The sequence below is a fragment of the Copidosoma floridanum genome, unplaced genomic scaffold (assembly GCF_036245765.1).
Source record: "Copidosoma floridanum isolate Cflo_tuat_1 unplaced genomic scaffold, Cflo_Japanese_pri ptg000019l, whole genome shotgun sequence".
NCBI lineage: Eukaryota > Metazoa > Arthropoda > Insecta > Hymenoptera > Encyrtidae > Copidosoma > Copidosoma floridanum.
This window is the reverse complement of record NW_028321896.1, coordinates 10,874,045-10,895,882: the sequence shown is the minus strand read 5'-3', so window position 1 is coordinate 10,895,882 and position 21,838 is coordinate 10,874,045. Positions and strand designations below refer to the sequence as shown.

General features: G+C 41.0%; 1 protein-coding gene across 1 annotated transcript in view; it reads left to right on the top strand.

Annotated features, from left to right (window-relative positions):
• The window catches only part of LOC106644544 (uncharacterized), a 96,902-nt gene extending 75,081 nt beyond the window's left edge, over nt 1–21,821 (top strand). Inside the window, exons 9-10 of the mRNA XM_014360106.2 lie at nt 15,934–16,385; nt 17,627–21,821. Coding sequence (XP_014215592.2) covers nt 15,934–16,385; nt 17,627–20,632 — 3,458 coding nt within the window. The 3' untranslated portion in view covers nt 20,633–21,821. The remainder of the gene's footprint in view (nt 1–15,933; nt 16,386–17,626) is intronic.
• Nucleotides 21,822–21,838: the final 17 nt, after the last annotated feature.

The window sequence follows — 21,838 nt, the reverse complement described above, 5'->3', positions numbered from 1 at the left end:
ATCGCCTGTATCCGTGTAATACGGTGTGCACGGGGCATTGGGTAATTATTCGAGCGAGTCAAGCGACGCGAAGCTAGATTCGCGCGTCCGTTGCTCAATGCGCGATAGAATCGAGACCGAGACGCCAAACTCTCGCAACGCTTGGAAAACGTGGAAAAAGGCGGAGGAGGAGGGGGGACGCGCAAAAAAGGCGTTCCGCGCGTTTCCACATTCCACACCGCGAGCCCCCCCTCGAATCGATCGAGCGCGCCCACCTGCGAAAGAGAGATCGAGAGATCATAATTCAGCAAGGATTAATTCCCCTCCAGCTAAGCGGATTTACGAGCTCGCGATAAGGGACCAACAACTCGGGGCTAGTTTTTCCTCGTCCTTCGCTCGTCCCCGTGTGTGGGATGTCCCGACCGCTCCCCCATGTGTAAGAAGTTTTTGCGAAATAAGTCCGGCCCACTTTCCGGCCGCTCGATGCGTGGATACATTGCTTTCTATCCGCGCCATTTATTATTATATGCACTTATGCGCGCGCTCCGGTGTACACGCGTCATACATAATGCAAAATGCATCATCTTATATATTTACGCGGGGCGGCGAGTATACAGGTATATACGGGCGATATGTGGTGCAGTTGGCGCGGTGTCTCAAGTCGCTGCACTTCCCGCACTGATTGTCGTTTCGTCCGTTTCCCTCGGCTCCTTCGTTTTTTTTTTTTTTTTTTTTTTTCCACCGTAGTCGCATCGCGTGTATGCCCACCAAGAGATACATTGGATCTGTTCTCGCTCCATTCGCTCGTACTATTTTTCACCTCCCCGTGGACGCTGGTACGGTGATGGTGTGCCGATGCGATGAGCGCACCCGCATCCGCCGATACGATTTAGGAGCAGGTGCTCTACCCTTTTCTCTCCGTTTTGTTTGTTTTCCACGTCTTGCCTGCCCTGTACTCTCTAATTGGCCCGTTAATCCCTCCAGGGAGGTAAGGAGCAATCGCCATTGTTCGATACTTTAATGTATACGTGTGTTGTTGCTTCCCCGAGGAATTTCGGTATCACGTGTACCTACATACGCACAAAAATGGTGGTACGGCGGTGATGATGAATTTTTCGCTCGCGCCTTCAATCGTGCTACTCGAGTCGATTCGTGTTTTTAAATTTAAAAAGTGTTGCATCCACGTGCATGGTAATTCGATTGGGTTGTGCTTTGTTCGATAAGCTTTCAAAAACACTCGCGTCCTGATGAGACTTTTGTTCAACCCAAATTTTCAAGTATGAGCCAAATTGCGCCTCTGCTTATTCGTACGTTAATAGAATAGTTGATCTTTTGAAGCAAAAAAATAAAAAATGTTTTCATACGCAGATTGTGCGAGTGGAAGTCATCTCGTTGATTATTCATGCATTTAAATATAGAACGAGCGCAAGAGATTTTTTCGAGTCCCGTAGGTATACAACTATATATTGTTTCTCCACGATTGACGTTTGAAACAGCACTCGAGCGTTACTTCAAAAACGCCAATATTACACCACGGCAAAATAGTGGGTACAGCATAAAAAAAAAAAAAAAAAAAAAAAAAAAAAAAAAAAAAAAAAAGAGACAAAAACAGTGTCGTCGACATTCCGCAACGTAATTTCCTTCCTCGAAATCCAATATTTCGCGATTAGTTTTCTATACGAGACATCTCGAGTGTTCCGCCAACAATCGATACCGTGAACGCCCGAGGCCGTCGTGAACGAACGACCAAGAAATATCTCATTACCGCCAACGAGCCACTTTGCTTCAAAAACTACTATACCCAAGCGAAGCCGAGTGGTTTCCTGATACCTTTTTTTAAGCCTTTGGGGCCATAAAACACAAGAGCTTTTATTAATTTTGAAGAAAATGAATAAAACTACCGTCCAATCGAGAGATAATTTGATTCGAAAGACCTTTTGGAATTCCACCCAGTAATTTGATTGCTAAATCTTGAAAAGCTCCCCGAACAAAGCAAATCACTGAGCAGGAAAAAAAAAATCTAGTCCCAGAGCGTCTGCTTCGACAAGAAAGAAAGCCTATTATGTATACAGTATTCGTAAGTAGGTATTAGCGTAATATAAGCGCTTTAACGTCGACCGAGTTGCATCAGCATCAGGGGTTTCCGGGCAGATTTCGATGAGCCAAACTGGCCAACTAGACCCCCCTCCTCGCCCCCTTCCAACGCGGATTCTTTATCACGTTTTACACGCGTTTGCAAGTTGACACGCGACGCTCATTCGTATAGACAGTTTACCCTGAATTCGCTCTCCCTTTGCTCCCTCGTTTCCGCTGTATACGAGCATACACTTATAGACACATGGTTTATTTCTGGCGGGCACGAAAGCTCGTCCGAGAAGCTCAACAGTTCCGCGGTCCGTCTGTGTTCAATGTTATACCTAGTGCGGGGCAGGTTAAATAAATGATACGTGTCTGGACCAAAGCAGACGTTCCGTCGTTTTTGTCTCACGGAGCACTAAACAATCATGTGTTTTTATTTTTTTTTATTTTCATAGTACCGATCGAGTTGCCGATTGATACGCGTTTTATTTCTTTGCTCACTGGTGCTCTGAGTTCTTTGGTTAGTTGTTTTAAGTACTTTTTTTTTTTTTTTTTTTTTTTCTTATCGGCTATTCACTATTCGGTTTTGATGAAATCGTTAGCCTTTACCTAAAACTGCACTACAGTTTTGTAATTTTACATAAAATTCAATTTACATTTAGATTTAAAAAAAGCCCCTGAGTAACCGAACGAGCCGATTTGAATTTGGCGCGCGACGAGCATGTTCTGCGGAACTTGACGCGCCGCAATAGGTTCGTTTGGGGCTTAGCTTGGAACAGCTCGGAGCTTCTCCGAACTTTGCCCCAAAACATGCGTTTTGCTCCGAGCTCATCGGAGCACCTCCGAACAAATTCCTACAGTCGGTATATCTATATCTACAGTCTTTGCAATATAAATATATTTACGTCTTGGCCATAAATATAGATATACCGACTGTAGGAATTTGCTCGGAGTCGCTCCGATGAGCTCGGAGCAAAACGCGTGTTTTGGGGCAAAGTTCGGAGGAGCTCCGAGCTATTCCAAGCTAAGCCCCAAACGAACCTAATGTCGCGAGTGCTCTGCAGAGGCGGCAATTTTTTTTTAGAATGTACTTGAGTGTGCACTTGAATTATACATGTAATCAAGAGTAAGTACCTACTCTCTTGTGTAAAAAGTGAAAGTGAGAGTAACACTGCATTAATTTAGTGTAGTCATTGGGGTTAGTATATTTAAAAGTACCTAACTTGCCTTACAACACTCGCCCACAAATGGCGGTGGCGGTAAAAGTGCCGACACACATATATTCGTATTCTCAATTTAGATAAAGCGCACGTTAAGTATAGCCATCAGATTTAAATACGAAAGGAAGAGAGAAAGAAAAGCAGTAAGTACGCTTATCAAGAAAGAGGTAACACACGTTTATAGAGAGGTATATTGTACAACGTGTTAATGCTTTTATTTTAACATACTTACACACAAACACGATACACCCGTGCTTACGTCTACCGACTGTGAACAGTGTGAACGTGAAGTGCAGTGCAGTGCAGCCAACAGAGCATCGCCGGCGCAACGGCGCACAACCAAATAGGAGCGCGGCAGTTGATCTCGATTCGTCGAGTCGTTAAGTCTGTCTTCTACTTACGAGTTCTATTACAAGCACCTACTCGATCATTGTTACAAGTACCGCAAAAAAATCTACTCAAGTATTTTAATTCGGTTTAGTGCAAACGAATTTTTGTTCATTTTGTTGTACAGTGCTTCTATAGACCGTAGACCTCTGTCTATTTGTGCGAGTACCCAGTGCAACAAATAGGCGAATTCCTTTTTACACGTTGACCGGAGAACCGGAGTTATTTGCGTCCGCCGTAAAATAGAGATTGGAGGAAATAATATATATATACTACAGGGCGAGTCCTTACCTAACCTGAAAAAATATATTTAAAAAAGGAGCAAAGGAGAGAAAGCGGAAGCAGGAAAAACGGAGCACAGACCACCTACTCGCAGGTATGTGTAGTGCTCGATTCTATATTTCACTCCACCCATGTATACTTTACACTTGCATATATAAACAAGTAACAGTGTGCATTGTTGTTTTCGTTGTTTTTTACGCACAAGACATACAATGGAAGATAGTTCGTGTTCTCGAGGAAGGCTCCGGTGGACCAGAACGGTATTCATTGCAGAAAAAAAAAGAGAGGTTAAAGACCACGCGGCCAAATGTGGTTTTCTTCGTCCAATGTGCGCTCCATTGTAAATTCGTTATTATTATCGTGCGGCTTGCTGAGATTTGAATTTCCAACGTTTTCAGGTTTATCTAAATGACCATCGTACTTATAATATAATGTATGCATACTCGCACGTCTATCGATACACGCAGTGTGATGAAAGATAAGGCATGATGATGTAATTTATTTCACTGCCTCTTTTTACCCGCTTCTATGTACTTACAACAAAGCCCACGGGTACCAAATAAAATTTCGGAGAACTGGAGTATCTGCAGCTTTGTTTTTGCAATGTCTATGTAATGTTATCTTCTCGAAATACGCCGACTTTGCAAAGGAATGTGAGAGCATGGGACGAGCAAGTTGGCCGGTTCGTCGAGACGAAAGTGTGCAGGGTTATTCGTTTCTCTTTCTCTCGTTCTTTCGCTTCCGAGGCTATTTACTCCGTTGCTGGGGCCCGATGATTCTGCTTGCAAGTGTGTCGTGTATGAGGCGACCTATACAACGCCAAAAAACATATTCTGCCCAGTATACTTAATGGTCTTGTGTTCAAAAATTCGAAAAGACTTCTTACGTCACACGTGTGACACTGACATTGCGATAAAGCTGCTGCGTTCCTTGTCCCAATACTGAATTTTTCGTTTATCACTTGATTCACTGCATAAAGATAAGTACAGGAATTACTCACTAGTTCGAAAATAGCTGATGACTTCAAATCCTTTCACTCTTGGACTTCCATATGATATCTTGTTTGATAAATTTCAATTCATCATCGTCAGTTATAGTATACTGTGATATATTCACATCACAGCCACTTATCTAAACAATTCCGAGGTAGACGATAATTCAAAAAGTTAAAATTATTATAGTTCATACAACACTTTTAAGTATCTAATCAGCACAACTGCGTGAAAATAATTTCCTATACGAATTTAGAAGTGAAAAAAACTCCATACTAATTATAATCGTTATCACTCGTGTATTTTACATATAAATATCTTCATAATTTTATTCAACGCGTTAATAAATTATTCGTATGTAAATGTTTTCAATTTAATATAATTATGTACAAAAAAAGTTCATGCATCTTGTTTGCATTAGTGTAAAAGTACTAGAGAACCATTGGGGTGTAAAGAAGCAATAACAATGAATAATTCTATTTTACGGTTATTTGTTTTATTTTAAATTTATCTAAATGTCATAAAATATTATTCAATCAGAAAATGATACATTTTTGTTGATGAAAAAATAATATTCTGTACAAGTAGTTGGATTCCTCCATTCCCTGTGAAACACCAATATGCTTGAAAAATCAGGCCCATGGAGAAATTTTTTCGCTATTGGCCCCACAAGTGTAGCGACATCTAAGTTAGCCTGCATTTGGCTCTCATGCCTTGGTTTTGCTTGCTTTCATTACACGCCAACTCCGTTCACTGTGTACACTCGCCTTGTATATCTCGCCTATATGTATCCGTATCGTCTTTCCTTCTCGTTCTCCTCTGGCTTTCGCATCGTACGTGTATATAAGTATGCCGCCTTGAAATAGATAGATCGAGAGATTTTTTCATTTTTCTTTTTCTCGCTCTTCTTCACAGCGTACCCGATAGCACTTGCTCCTTTCAGGTGATTGACATTCTGCGAACGAGTTTTCTTTTTTGTGCTACTCTCTATTTTGCTTGCCTCTCGTACGTACTTATTTACTTTCATTGCGAAGCATAGGCCAACGAGAAAAAAAAAATTAAAGAAAAAAAAACGAAGCAAAACGAAAAAATTGGCGCCTACTTTGACAATTGGTTGCTCTTGTCTGTGTTGCTTAAATCAAGAGACGTTGCTTGGCTTCCTAGGACCAGATAAATATTATGCAAATTATGTTTTGACTCTTTTTTTTTTTTCATTCTGTAACCATAAGGTAACCATATATCAACGTGATTTTTTTTTAATTTCAGTAGATGAGTCACACAGCTTTTTGTTATTTATCAATACAATGAAAACGAAATATACAACTGTTGACATTATCTTTGACGGCCGCGAATTAATGATATTATTTTGCCAGGCAAATAACACATATTAGCATTGTATCGTACGAGAATGGAATTCTTGTCCCCGTTTATTTTGCTGCAGGGATATTGTATACCGATCTGTAGTAACCAAAATATTCGCGTGATGGCCATGACGCAACACTTGAACCTGATATGGTATCCTCAAGCCAAGTGTTACTCGCGAGTCGTTAGATAATTTGTCGTACCACCGCTAATTAAATATTGAGCATCACTTTCAGAGCTAACAAGCTCAACTAGAGAGCCAAAGAAAACTAGAACATTGTATTCGTTGTTTAAGTTTATAAACTATTTACCAACGAGTGTTGCATTTGTACTAAATTTAGACATCTTCTGAATATTTATAGCTTAAAAATAATTCACAGTTCGGTTCAAGGTTTATTATTAGGTATTACGCGAAATTTTGCCGTTAAATTCGCGGAGTAAGACCAGAGCCACAACTACACCGAATCTCACTCGTCGGCGAGACAAAAATAAGGCAACAAAGTCACCGAGAATACCACGCCGGTCTATTTCGAGCCGGCGTGCTGTTATTAAATATACACGTCGTGAGTTAACGAATTAAAGTGCCGCCGTACAATTCGCTCGGTGCTGTACACTCCTCATAATAATATATCCCTGATCTTACTACGTGGAATCTAAAAATCAATAGACATAATTTAGATTTATAAAAAAAATTGTTTAATTTGATTCTTGTAACTATTTTTTACGTAGGACGAACATCATTTTCATATTTATGCGCAAAAAACGGGTATTATTATGCAAGTGGCTTTTAAATATACTCGTGTTGTTACAGAACGTAAGAAAATAATCTGGTTTATGAAAAAAGATAATCATTAAAAAGTAACGATAAGAGCATTATTTGTAAATATTTTCACAACATAGAATGATAAGCACGATGATATTTTCATAAACTTATCGACATTTTTTTTTCTTTCTGCTAATTCCCGATATTCACGTGTAGAGCGACAACAAACACCTGATACAGGTATAGAGGTGTGAAACTCCATATCAGCAGCACATGTCTCTCGCGCTAGCTGTGTCGAGAGAGAAACGACTTCATTTACCGATTGACGAAGAAAAAAATGTCTTCCCGAGACAAATCAACTTCACCACTAGCGCAAACTTATGTACTGCTGGTCGGCGTGTCCATACGTATAGCCAAGTGGCTAGTTAGCATTGAAGGCGGTGCGCGTGCGTTTCCGGTCGACTGATTTGCGTTTATAATTTCGATTTCCACTCGCCAGCGAGAGAGAAAAAAAGAGTCTCGGACCAACGGCCGACTCTATATTTAGAAGCACCTCGGTCAGGATATTAATTATGTCCAGTTTTCTCTTTGCTCGGTAGCGTGTAACTCATCCTTATACAGAAAGGTATTTTTTTTTCTCTTTGTCTTTGGCACTCGATAAAAATTTTTCAAACAATTGAATGCAAAGTACTTCTCGGTTCATTTTTCTTTTTTTGACAATTGACACGTGCGTTTGACATTCGGTGACCTTGACGTAAACTTGATGCGCTGCTTTTGAAGGTTGAGTAGAGAAATAAACAAATCCAGCGCGTGAATCAGCCCCATTTTCTCCACCGCGATAAGTACACGATAAAAGATATACGATATAATATTATGTTGTGCTTTCTCGTTTTTATTAGGGCATACTACACGTATTATGACTTTGTTTCCTCCAAGTTTAATGTTAACCGTATCAAGTTTAGAATATTATAGCTTCCAGAGGTTGCTCCGAAATCGTTTTAGTTTTTGATTCACTTAATTTGTTCGCAAAGTCATTCTCACTTTTGGTAAATGTTGTTCCGAAACGCGAGCTCCACCGAGGCTCTAAATTGTTGTAGTTTTACTACTTGGCTCTCTCTATATCTTTTTTTTGGCCAAGTTGGCGCTTTGTTTCAGAATAACGTATTAGATTACAATTTTTTTTTTTTAAAACTTACAATGACAGTCAAAACCAAAATCTGTTTATGTAAGTGCCACTTATTCGCCATTGTTTTCATATCTTTCAGCTTCGGAAGCTGTGACTCGCTTCTCTTTCGGCCTGACCGCTATCGGCGAGTACTAAAAAAACAAACCGCTTTCCTATACATATACATTTCGTCACGTACGTGTTCGCGCGGTAGCTAAAAATACCGAGCGATAAAAATCCAGCCTCGTAAAAGTAGTTTTACAGGTCTACAACGAGATTTTGCAATGTCGTTTGTCCCCGTAGGTCACCAATCGTACAAACAATGACCCAAGTCCGGGTACACGTGAAAAAAAGGATCTTTCCTCTCGATTAAGTACGCGTGCTTATATAAATGTATACGAGGCCCACGCGTATTATCCAGCCCGTTGGATCGTCACACCCTCGTAAAGGACGACGATTAGACACTTGTTGGGCGCGCGCGGTATCGGGGGGGGGGATTGATAGCATCGCCCCTCGCAGATTCATCCCCCTCTCGTCGGGTGCGCACCAAGTTGGCGCGCTTTATTACTCGGCTATAGGTATACATTTATATTGTGGTGGATTGCCACTCGAGTGCACTCGTATTGTATGTATACCACGCTCGAGAGCCACTCCCCACTACTTTAATCTACGTGTACCACCACCCATCACCCATATCACTTGGTAATTATTCATAATGGAGCGAGTGCAGCAGCTTGCGCGGGTGTGTATGTGTGTACACAAATGCTTTTCACCTTCCGCAGTTGCGGCTGAATAGAGCCCTCGTGGAAAAAGAAAATTGAGAGCTTTGCAAACGCTGAAAGTTAATTTATGCGGTCACGTTCGAGTGCGATTTGTTTTCGGGACGTAAATGCATGTACTGCAGTGTATTTGCTCGACAGATGTATTTAAAATGTGTTTCATTGACACACACACACGCGCGCTCTTTCTCTGATCCTTAAATTTATTTTTCTCTCCGTCTGGAGCGATTTCGTGGCGAATAATTTACGAGTGTCATTTGAAAAGGGCGGGATATTTATGAGATTCCGATAAGCGAAAAAGGGAAGGCTTGTATCTGTACGCAATATTCTCAGCGTTGAATTTAAATCGCGTTTTTTTATTCATGTATAAAACAGAGAGAGAGAGCCGTGACTGATGAATAAAAAAGTGTGCAAGTCTCGCGATCTCCTTGCTGCGCGCGATTATTTATTAAGTTGTTGTAATTCAAGCGCGACAACGTATTTTCATAAAAGTCAACAGACGATTCATTTTTTTTTTTTTTTTTTTGCCTTTTAAATCAATTTGTCGCACGCTTTGAAACAATTGTAATAAATTATGTGATTCAATCAAGTGCTCGTGTGCCTATGTAACACACGTACAATGTTATCGGTTGATTATTCACAAAAAATGTTAATTTAGGAAAAACTTGAATTGTTGATTCGATTAATGCAACGCGTCAGAATTTTTTTAATATCTACGAATAATCCTGGTATACTTTCTCCAACGTAAATTGATTCATATTAGTACATGATCTACCATTCGCTGCTTCGGAGTTATCTTTTTTCAGATATGCGGCATAAAAATTAAAAAACAACGAACAACCGGAAAACTTTTGGAGTCACGTTTAAAATAAAAGCTTAGCAAAGTGTTGTCATAATAAAAATATACACGAGTCAAAGTGACCATGAAATTAATCAAAACCAATGGCCGCACAATGTACTTTCGCCTCGAAAGCCCGCAATGAAGAGCGAATTGGAGTCCTCCCTCCCTCCCTCCGTAATAAAGTCATTTACAGACATTTCATTCCGAGTCGTGCGACTCTTTGGATATATACATATTACGTAAGTACACAGGGTTCCATCTCGCGTTTCTAGCGCATCGGTCCGACTGCCGCAACTTTTCTCATTTAATCCCTAAAAGTGGAGTCTTTGCGAGTACGAATCGAAAATTTTGCCCGGCACCATCGAGAGTGTATAAGTTGGGCGCTCGAAACTCATTTATATCCTTGGAAACTTTTAGCAAAGACTCTTTGATTAAATGTACCCTTGACTTGATGAAAACGAGCCAAATTCATCCAAAAATCATCTGTACATACTTCCATCTTCCAAAACATAAAAAAATAATAATAACGCGTTACCCTTGACCCACTTGTTCGTAAAACTAAAAACATTGCCATTCGAGCAACAAACCTGTTTCTCGATGGTAATGTACTATTTGGTGGTTAGTCTCAAAACTCTCCTGTACCGGCTAGCTCTATGTCCTCGAGAAGCCCTCGCGGCCCGCGCCTCGGCTGCATGCGTTTGCTTGTAAAATTAGCCCTGGCGTACGTTACCTAAAAGACACACGACGAGACATCGCGCGGAGGGTGAGGGAGCAGAGAGCCGGCTTATCGTTCTCTCTTTTCCCTCCGGCGCGCACGTGTGCGCGAAACTAAACACAAACGCCTTCCCTTTCTACTCCTTCTCTTTTATCAATGCCCGCTCTCCTGCGTGTACCACACACATACCTATGTATATATTGCGTACAGAGCTTTGGAAATGTACACATGAGCGAGATAAAAGGAGGAGACTGTGCCGAGTCACCGAGGCAGAGCTTATTTTTGATGATGCGTCCTCTCCGAGAGATATCCATACACACCACGCAAAATTTTGGTGTACACACTTGACAAAGTTGTGGGTGGGTGTCGTTGTGTTGGCGAAGCTTCGCTTGTTAGGCCCGTCTGCCGGGGAAAATTATTGTTTTTCCCCCGACCAAAGATAGATTTTAATTGTACACGCCGTAATTCACCAAGGCGAAGCGCATGGAACTTTCTAAGATACTTAATTTTGAAGGAGGCGCGTACATCGCGCGGGAGAAAGGTGACGGAGATTATGGTTAATTATTCGTTTGCTTTCGCGCAACTTTGAACGCCGCTTGAATAATAATTGTTATAATCATCATCGGGCTGAGTAGAAAATCATGTAGGTGTATAATACTATATATATATATATGTACAAGAGAGAAACTCCCAACTAAGCATCAATTATTTATTCGCGATCAAATCAATATCAGATGGACTTACAAAAAGTTGGAAACTATAAGCACTATACTTTGAGTACCAGGTACCTTGTACTAAAAGGGGGGACTGTTTTCAGAGTTTACACCCAAAGTACTATTTCGATATATTTTTGATGCTATTACCGCTGATATATTTAGCTTCATTAAAAACACATTCTTCGAAAACTTTTATTATCGCTTCGTTGAAAATAATAATAATGCCGCTCGTATGAACACGTACACTTGGTAACGCGCTTTGTATAGCCACTCACATTATAGCCTCGAGTCGAGTCATTAAAAGTCTCGCCGTATTATCTGTGTCTCCGATAGAATAATAACATATACCTACTTGTTGCGAAGCGCGCCTTGCTTCACCGTTGAAAATTGATAACCAAACAAGAAACCGAAACTGTATGTAGTACAAGAAAATATGAAATAAGGAAAGTATTCAGGTAATGTTTTCTGTATTTTCAAAGTTGATGTTATCTTTATTTTTTAGACTTTCTAGACTTATCTTATCAGTGTACACGTATAGAAGTTACTTTCTTTCTCCTGTCCAAAGATATCGACGTTAAACGTACATTTACACGTCTATCGAGCTCAAAGTAAGTAAAAAAACAAAATTCCTTACATTCAAAAGATATCTGAGAGCCGTAGACGCAGCGAAGAGACAGACTACTTATTTGATTGTACCCCCAAAAAAAGGGCGACGCGAAAGAGGTGCATTAAAGGTCCTACCCCCATATCGCCTCATCCCGTACTTATTAGTCTAATCACTATGTATATGTGAAAGCGAGCGAAAGAGGGTCCGATATTTTCTCTCTACTGTCCATCACCACCAGCACGTATACCCTGCGCCTATATACCTCTCATGAGCGCGATGAATGCGCGTGTTCGCGGTCGCGCGCGCGATAATTGCAGGAAGCGCTCTTGCACTCGGACTTGGCTCTTTTCCCTGATGCTCCCACCCTCTCTTGCGCGCTGTTGGCAAAGACGATTAGGGCAGCGAGCTCGTGTGTGTAGGTATATATGTACTCGGCGTTGCACACGCATTTACATACACACGCGTCTGTATAGAACCCGCATTATGAGCTTAGGCGGCACACATGCACATATGATGGTTATATACTTAACCACAGGCCGCTCGGGGAATTAAAACGCGCGCGATGCATCAGTCGTCGCCGGGCTCTCTGCCATTCGCCTTGAGGCCTCTTTGTATAGGTACCTCTGCCTCTCTGCGCGCGCTACTACTCTCATTTTACTCCGCAGTGTACAAGAGTCGGTGCCATCAACATTTTCGGAGTTTCTTTTTTCTGCTTCTGAGGTGCGTGTATAAAAAAAAAATCACGTGTGTGTGTGTGTGTATCTATTGCTAATTGTTCTTTTAGGGCGTCTCGTTTCTTTGCTCATTCCTTTCCATACTCCAACGCGAGTGAAGTGCCTTTTTTTTTTTTTTTTTTTTTTAGCGAGTCGCGCGTTTTTATTGGCACTTTTAGGTGCAAAGCAAATTTATCGGGCGACCAGGGAGCCAAAGGGAGGGGTGGCGTATTATATTGCCCTGTAAAGTTGGTATATATATATATACCTATCGAGGCTGTCGAGACTTTTCATTAAAAATACACAAGAGTGCAATCGACGACCTTTCTTTTATATATCCGTCGTAGTCAACGTAAAACGCGCGGTCTCTGTGTTGCGACGAGATAAAATTTTTTTTTTTTGGACAGTGTAAAAAAAAAGGTCAGTGAATTGTCTTCTTTTTTTTTCAAGAATATAACATTTCTTGAAAAATTTTGCAACGTTAGCACGAAAATTTCATTAGATAGTATTCGAACTGATTTCGCCCCCTAAGACTATAAATTGTGCGTTATATTATTTCAAATGTGCTCGACGTCGTATCAAAATAACCATAGGTACACATGTGTGCGCACATATATATATCTATATGTAGGCGTCCATCGTCGAATCGGTAAATTTAGCATTAAAGAGTGAGAGAGAGGGCACATCAGAGGCTGTACCAGCAACTGCTTACTTATCACGCGTAAATGATTAATCCGATTACAGTAATAAACGCACAAGTCCTCATACCGAAGATACGGTGGTGGTGGTAGTGTATACACACTATACAAGTGTTCTTTTTTTATATATATATAATACCTACGAGCTGGATTAGGGAAATGATTTCCTCGAACCACTTTGCCGTCAGGCTCAAGATTATCTCTCTCTCTCTCTCTCTCTTTCGCTTGTAATACAATTAATTCCAAATCAATAGAAATGCTTGTAAAATATAGCCCAGTTTTAACTAGATGTTCCTTACAATTTAGCTTTAATAAAACCATTTTTTCACCCAAACCTTTATCGAAAATACATCCTCTCGTAACAACATAAATCAGGAGGAGTAACCACACTTCGACTCAATTGCGAGTAATAGACAGGCCCACGCTTTCAAAATGTAACCAAGAGATTTCGGTTAATTCAACGTCATCGATCAATCAGGGCGCGTTGGAACTACCCCTCACTGATATCCAATTTTCAGCGCCCTCAACACTATATGTATATATACTCCCCTATATCCGTAAACTCGACTCGACAGGTATATAAAACCTATATAACATTGTACACATGTCGAGGCACACCCCTGCTAATAGAGTGCACTGCAGCAGCAACGAGGCCTCCCCCATCCGTAATCTGATGGTATATCATCCGTTAACAATCTCTCCCTTCCTTGCTCTCTCAAGTGCCACCCCCACCCCCTTTGTCAAGGGTCGAAGCAAGGCACAGTTTTGTTTTTATCGAGCACTCGTGTCGAACGATCCCCTTCTCCCGTGTCTGTGGGACGTCGATTAAACAATGAAATAGATTTCGCGATCGATGGTCCGAACGTGGCAGTCCTACCCCCCTCAAGTATAGTGCAAAGGTGCAAGAGTTTTTTTTTTTTTTATCGCCAATCGATGGCCAAATTGCAATAGCCGTCGTTCCCCCCTTCCCTATTATTATTATTATTAATTTCTCGTCCAGATAAGAGTCGCAACCTCGACAATACCAAACTCGTAACCTTTATTTAATATTGCAGGCGAGGGCGAAAGGGGATTGGGGGATGGTAATCAACATCAACAACGCCGGTGTAATAACAATCGTGTGCCCATGCGGCGTGATAGCTGCGTGTGCCGGGTGACGGGTGGGGGGGGGTGTATAGGTGATACGGCGCGTGCGTGTTTGGTGCGAGCGAGCGCGCGCAGAAGGCTCCCGATGTATCGCTATATCGTGCACCTTACACAGGTGGGCGGCTGGGTTGACGGCTGGCACGGCGCGGAGGAGATAGAGGGAAGAAAAAGGGGAACAACGTCGGTCGTAGGACTCGCAGGACTCGTATACCTTTAGTATATATATAGCGCGGGCCCTTTTCTCCCTCTCCCCCCCCTCCTGTAGGGGGCTCTCCGGACGAGATCGATAGGTGCATCCTCCCTCCGGCTGTGCCGTCGCGTCCTCTTGGCCCGGTGCTCGGTGGCAGTACCAGCAGCAGCCACCTCCTGCACCGTTAGTGGCGGCTGCTGCTGCGTGTCCGACTCGAGAGGGCGACCCACAGGGGAAAGAACGCGTTAGAGAGGTGTTTCAGGTGCGTGCGAGGGAAAGGAAAGCCAACACCCTGCTTTGCTGGAGCATCGCTGGGGTGCCGGTGATAAAATGTGCCGGAAGCAGGGATCAACGAACTTGGGAAATCGATAGGACGCTCAACCCTTGCTCGTTGCGCGCTGTGTCTGCACACACACCCACCGTACTCTTGCTCCTCGTCCTGCAGGCATTTCTTTTTTTTTTTTTTTTTTTTTTTTTTTCTCTCGCCCTCGCATGGGTATACAATATGTACTTTCGTGCAGTACTCAACCACCCGCCTTTTTCTTTTTCCAGCCAAGGCTGTCGCGTAGGCGCCGAGAAGTGCTTTTGGCCCCGGGGTCATTCGCGACTGCACTTTGCTGGCTTTGAGGGACCGAAAGTGTGTGTTTAAAAAAAAAAAAAAAAAAAAGACTTACTCTGTAGGAAAATAAAACGTGTTTTCTGTGCTTTTTTTTTTTTTTATTCGATGAAAGTGTCTAGGTCTGATTGAAATTTTTTCTGAAACCAGATATATTTTGTGTGTCATGATATAACAATGACCCAACGATTAACAATACAAAGTAATACTCGTTTCTTATAATCCCAACGCAACAAATAGGTACATCAAATTCAAGGGGTACATAATCTTACAGTTTGGGTTTTAAAATGTAAACATTACGTCTACATTGTAGCTCATTCGCATTTGTATACACTACTATACTTGGAACTCCCGTCAATTCGACTCTCAGCATTTTAATACACAATATATGTTAATGTTCATAAGAGCCTCGGAAAACCTGCTGGGCGAATAACATAAATCAGCAGTAGACAAAGAGTGTGTGCTCAAAACAAGCTGCTGATGCAAGGACGGAAGTGAATATTGCGAAACCGCGCGCTATTCTCTCCTTCCATGTACCCACACGCAGACGTGCATGCATTTGTACTTTCAAAAGCTACAAATACATTTGCGTTTATCAACATGAGACATAAAATATCCAAAGCACTCATACCTACTAGGTATACGTAATCTAATGTACACGTTTTGGTATTATCTGATTGCAGAGCATAATCGTCAAAATGAACTGATTCCCGAGTTGGATAATGCAGAGGATAGCGAAGACAGCGAGGGCGAGTGGAACTATTACCGGCCGGGCGAGAGCAACGGTAGAGCCAGCGGCGAGATAGCTCCAGCTGTGGTAACAGCACCAGAGCCGGAAGTCGTCGAATTCGCAGTTCAGCAGCAGCATCCGAACAAGGACCCGGCGCTCGTCGAAAAGTCCGACCAGTGCGAGGAGGAGAAAGAGTCCTGCAGTCCAAAACCATTCGAGGAAGAGGAGGAGGAGGAAGACAGCAGCAGCAGCAGCAGCAATAACGAGGACAATAACCAGCTGCAGGCCGCCAGTGCCAGCGCGCCGGAACAGGAGCTCGACGCCGAGGACGTTACTGCCGAGTACGACGAGCTACACGACAACGAAACCAACAAACAACCCCAGACCGAGCTCAAGGACATTGATGTAAGTCTTTCACGTCTACCATGTACATAACTATGCGTTCTCACCTGTATAACGTGAGCAGTTTCTCTGCTGTTGCGTCATCGTGCTCTGTAGTGTTTTTTTCGCACTTTAACAATCAATCGTATTACTAGATTTTTTTTCGATATTTCCAGTACCGTTACGCGGGTTTTTTTTTTTTTTTTTTTTTTTTTTTTATTCGTAACAATTCTTCCAGATGATTGATTCCCAAATGAAAAATGCTAAACGGTACTCAAAGTGTCATTGACGAATATTGGTAAAAAAAAAAGTGCAGAAGCATATTTTTTGGACAAAACGTTAAACCCAATTTATATTTTTAAGACAATTAATTTAAGTACGACAGTATTAAATAAATATTTATGTATTTTTGGAGCTTACTTAAGGCGAGCGCATTGTAAAATTTTTTACGTAAGTCTAAAGGTTATATTTCATCTTGTCAACAAATTAATACTTATTAGTTAATAGAGTCAATATTTTTTTTTTACGTAAAAATATATTTACTTGGACAGTTATATGAAACTTTTGTTTGTTTAAAATTTATTCGTATGAATAATTTGTTACTCGAATTTCTTACGTGTTTGTTGAAATTACTTGCACGTGTGTGTAGCTTTTCATCATTTGTTGATTGGCCATCTCATCATTGTTGATCATTTTCATATTCAACTGCTATTATCGTTGCCATGATTCTTCAAATATTTTCTTAATTGTACAAGTACTTATTTAAAAAATAATGCTGTAAAAAAATTCAATCTATTTATAAACTTTTGAGTGTTAATTTTTATGCATGATTCAAATATATCCGTCCAATTAAAAATGAATGTGCATTATTACGTTTCGTTTTATAAGATCATCACTTTTTTTGTCACGTTGAAACGAGGATACGTGCAATATAGATGTATTTTGTAAAATTTGCACACCATGAGAAAAACAAATATGGTCTTGCATCATTATCATGATTTTAAAAGAGAGACTTGTACTATTTAAAAATTATAGAAACAAAGTTAATTACGAATAAAACCTGTGAGAAATTCTGTAAAAAATATTTTAATCACAGTACTTGGTAGTTGCACAATTAATAAAGATATGTCTATAAAAAAAGATTACAAATTCATCAGTGTTATCTCATACACTGATTTATTCATCATTGATTTCATGCTCTAATTGTTTCAACATTTCGTCGTTGGCAAGCAATCACACTACATCATTGTTTTGTAACATTTCAGACTGATGCCGAAACAACGATTCCCGAGGAAGACTTACCCTTTGATCAAGATCAGCCTTTGAATCCATTTGAACAGTCTCTCCACTCCAAAGATCAACAACAACACTTCGAGGACCCTTTACAACCCGAAGAACAGCGGAAACAACAACCAGCTGAATTAGACCAACATCTGGAAGATCGAGAACAGTCAGAAAAGCAGGTTGAGCAGACTCTTCAGCACGAAGAGCCAATAGCGCAACGAAAAAAGTCGGAAGAGGAGCTTCTGGATAGCGACGAAGACATGGAGTCTCACCTAAATCCAGACGCGGCTGAATTCGTACCCACCGCCATTCCTCCGCATGTTACAGACACGAAAAATGATTTAATCTCCGGCTCACCTCTCAAGCAGCCGCAAAGCGCCCTTAAGGACCGCCTGATACCTAGCGAGAAAGAATTCCACGAAGAGATTTGTCACAGACCAGGAGAGCTCGATGACAGCACGAAAAGTGACTACTCCAATGGCAGCTCTTCACCTCAGAAGAGCGCCAACGTTAATCTGTTTGGCACTCATCTCGACGAAAAGCCGCTGACCGCGACCCCCATTAATCTCTTTGATGTCTCAGAGATATCTTCGACCAAAGCCGAGTACGGCGACGAGTCGACCTTCTCTTTGGTTAGCGAGTTGCAAAAGACCGGTCACTCTAACATGGATTTCTCCTTCACGGGTTCGGAGCGCTGCGAGTTTGACTTTACAAAAGATGCGATGACCACCTCAATGACTCCTGGTGACTTTAAGGCAGCCTTTGAGCAGGAGCCTGACTTGAATAAAGTTCATGAACTCAAGGATGAGGATCTTTTAGATGTGCAGAATGGCTCGTTTGAGGATGAGAAGATGGACGGTGAAGCCGAAATTGACGATCTGTCCAAGGAAAATATCGAGCTGGACTTGCAGAACTTTGTGCCCCAGCAAGAACAGAACAGCGAGATTTTTACGGCTGTTGTCGAGCAACGGGAATCCGACAACAAAGATTTGTTCATGAATATACGCAACATCGAAAATGACTTGATTAAACCTGATGCTTCTTCTTTGGAAAATATCAAGACAGAACCTGACTTACTAGCTTATGACAACAGCAATCCGTTTGGAGCTAAGTACGAACCAAACACTGAATTGAACAATGATATTGAGAAAGTCATTGATGGATTGGAAAAAATTGAAATCAAGGAAGAATCGGAACGCTGTCTCTTTGACAATGACAGTACTTTGAAATCTGGGGACTCTGAAGTGCAAACGAATGTTCGTGAAGTTATGCACAACCCCTTAGAATTGAATTTCGGCCCTTCATCTACCGAACAAAAAACGATTGAACCCGTTCTGGTATCTCCCATCAAAGAACCCGAAATAATGTCAAGCAAATTTGAGGAGGAGAATCTTATGTCTGCATCTGTTGAGGGCTTTAATCAAGAACCAATTGCTGAACCTAAAGTCGAGTCTATTTTATCTAGCGACCACATGGAAGTGAACCATATCGCACAACCTACTTCAGAATGTGTGACCCCACGCTTAGAAGATGTCAACGATAAAGATGTTTCTGAATCTTTGCAGGAATTCACTGGCCTCGAAAAACAACTTAGTGCTAAGAAGTTGGATGAAAAAGAAAATCTGCAACAAGCTCAAGAGCCTCAGACTTTGAAGGAGAGTCTCATGGATGAACAGAAAGACATTGAAGATGTGACCCCAGTACCAGTAGACGATGTCAAGCTTGAGGAAACTTTAGTAGTCATGAACGAGCCAAGTATCGTTTTAAACGAGCCTGTCGAAAGCAGCCTTTCCTCTGCAGCTCCAGTTGCTGAGACAGCCGCAGCGGTAGCTGTTGCAACTGCAACCGTTGCCTCCACCATCGCCGCAGCTAAATCTACCACGAAGACGGCGACCTCGAAAACTTCGAAGTCGGGAGTCACTTCCAAGATAGGTTCCAAGAGCACCACACCTACCTCACCAACAAAGGCTGGTGTCACAGCAAAGACTGGTACCTCCTCCACAGCTGCTACCAAGAAGCCAAATGTCGCACCCCGTACGACAACTGCAAAACCAGCTGCCGGAACAGCTGCAACGAAAACCGCCAGTAGCACACTAAGCAAGACTAGCGCTCCGGCTAGACCATCCACGACTACTAAACCAGCGACTACGACTACTGCCAGCAAACCAGCTTTATCTGCAAGATCCAAGTTGAGCTCGGTTACTTCAAAGATTGGCTCGTTGCCCACGGACAAAAAACCAACAAATGGTGATGTCAAATCCACTGGTGCCAAGCCAGCACAAACCTCCAGACCAGCTCCAAAACCGTCCACAACGAGCACAGCACCTAAAACGGGTCTAGTCAAATCTTCCACAACCACACGGACGAGCTCTATTAGTGCAACGGCACCCAAAGCTCCTAGACCAGCTTCGGCGGTCACAGCAACGAAAACGACTTCCTCCAAAGTGAGTTCATCCGTGAGCAGCTCAACAGGTGCTTCGGCTGCTACGAGACCGAAAACTGCACCTCCATCTACACTCAATTCTGTAAAGTCAAAGGTTGGAGCAAATACTGCCAAGTCACCTGTAAGCGACAAGCAGATCAAGGATACAGCTAACAAGCAAATATCTTCGGCACGCACCGCCACTTCTACCGTCGCTAAATTACGAGTATCCTCGGTGTCTAGTAGCAACACAACCACAACAATAACCAAGCGCACATCCTTGGCTCCTAAGTCGCCAGCCCCTAACGGGGTAAGTTTACCTGCGAAGAAGATGACTTCAAAGACTGTGGCCGCCAAGACCATCACCTCAAAGATTTCATCCACCATGAAGAGCAGTAATACGGTTACAAGCACTACCACTTCTACAGAGACCAAAGTTGTAGAAAATGGCATTACCAATACAGAATCAATCGATAAACTAGTGCAGAACGTAAAAATAGATGACATCTGTTTCGCAAAAGATACTCCGCACAACATCGATGTGCTCATCTCCGTCAAAGATTAAGGCACACGCATGGCAACAGAGAGAGGAAAAAATTTCCTTTCCTACTTTTTTTATTCATCAATGTAATGAAAAATGAATGTTTTTCCTCTTTTGAGAGAAATCAGGACACATCTCCTTTTTTGTATTAAGTTTCGAAGGACAGATACTCCGACGCGCATTCACAGTAGTAGTTAGAGAGAGAAAGAACGTTAATTTGGAAACTTTTTTTAATATACTCACATAAAGAAAAAGAAAAAAAAAAACAAAAAAAAAGTAATATATTAAATAATTTATAAGAAAAAAAAATTTCGAGATATATCAACCTGTATTCTTAATAATTACATAATAATTATTCATATTTGCTTGACTGCTTCGGTGTGCTGTGAAACCTATTGAAACTTAAAGAGAAAACTTTTGTTGTGTAAATAATCGGACGCGTTCGAAGTTGCGGTATTATTGTATTTTTATGCAAAGCTCTGAGTATGCGTATAATTATGTGGTGCTGGTCAATGGCCTCCAAATAATGATGGAGCGAAGAGACATCGTTCAAGGATGATATAATGATTGATGATAATAAAAAATAAAAAAAAAATAAAAAAAAAGAAATGATTGAAAGATGTTCGCGGTACGAATTCACTCGCACACAGGCTCTCGATTTTTCTTATTACGCTGACGCGAAAGTTCTTATTATTTGACGTAAAAATGAAACTGGACATTTACAGCTTTTTTAAAAATATTTTTTATTAACTTTTTTTGTATGTGCATTATATAATTCATGTTATGATTAACATATTTATTTGTTTGTTCCTACTCAATGTTGAATAAAAACCAACGAAAACGTCAACGTACTACTATTTATGTACAGCACCTTTTGAGTTAATGTGATACCTTATTATTACTATAATTACTATTATTAAATTCAACAGTATAAAAGAATAAAGTTTATAAAAAAAAAATATGGTATGAGAATTTTTTTCTAATATCGTTTTTTAATTTGTAAATCTTTGTGTGCTTGGTTTTAGGATAAGCAAATATTTTCATTTGTTATAGTTTTATTTTAAATGATAAAAATATTGTATTGAATAAATCTTGAACTTTTATCGCTAACCATACATAAAATAGTTTCTTACCTTTGGATAAGTATTATTATATAAAAAACCTTCTTTTAATGCATTTATTTAACTTAATAAATTAATTTCTATCATCAGAATCTATTCAATTATTTTT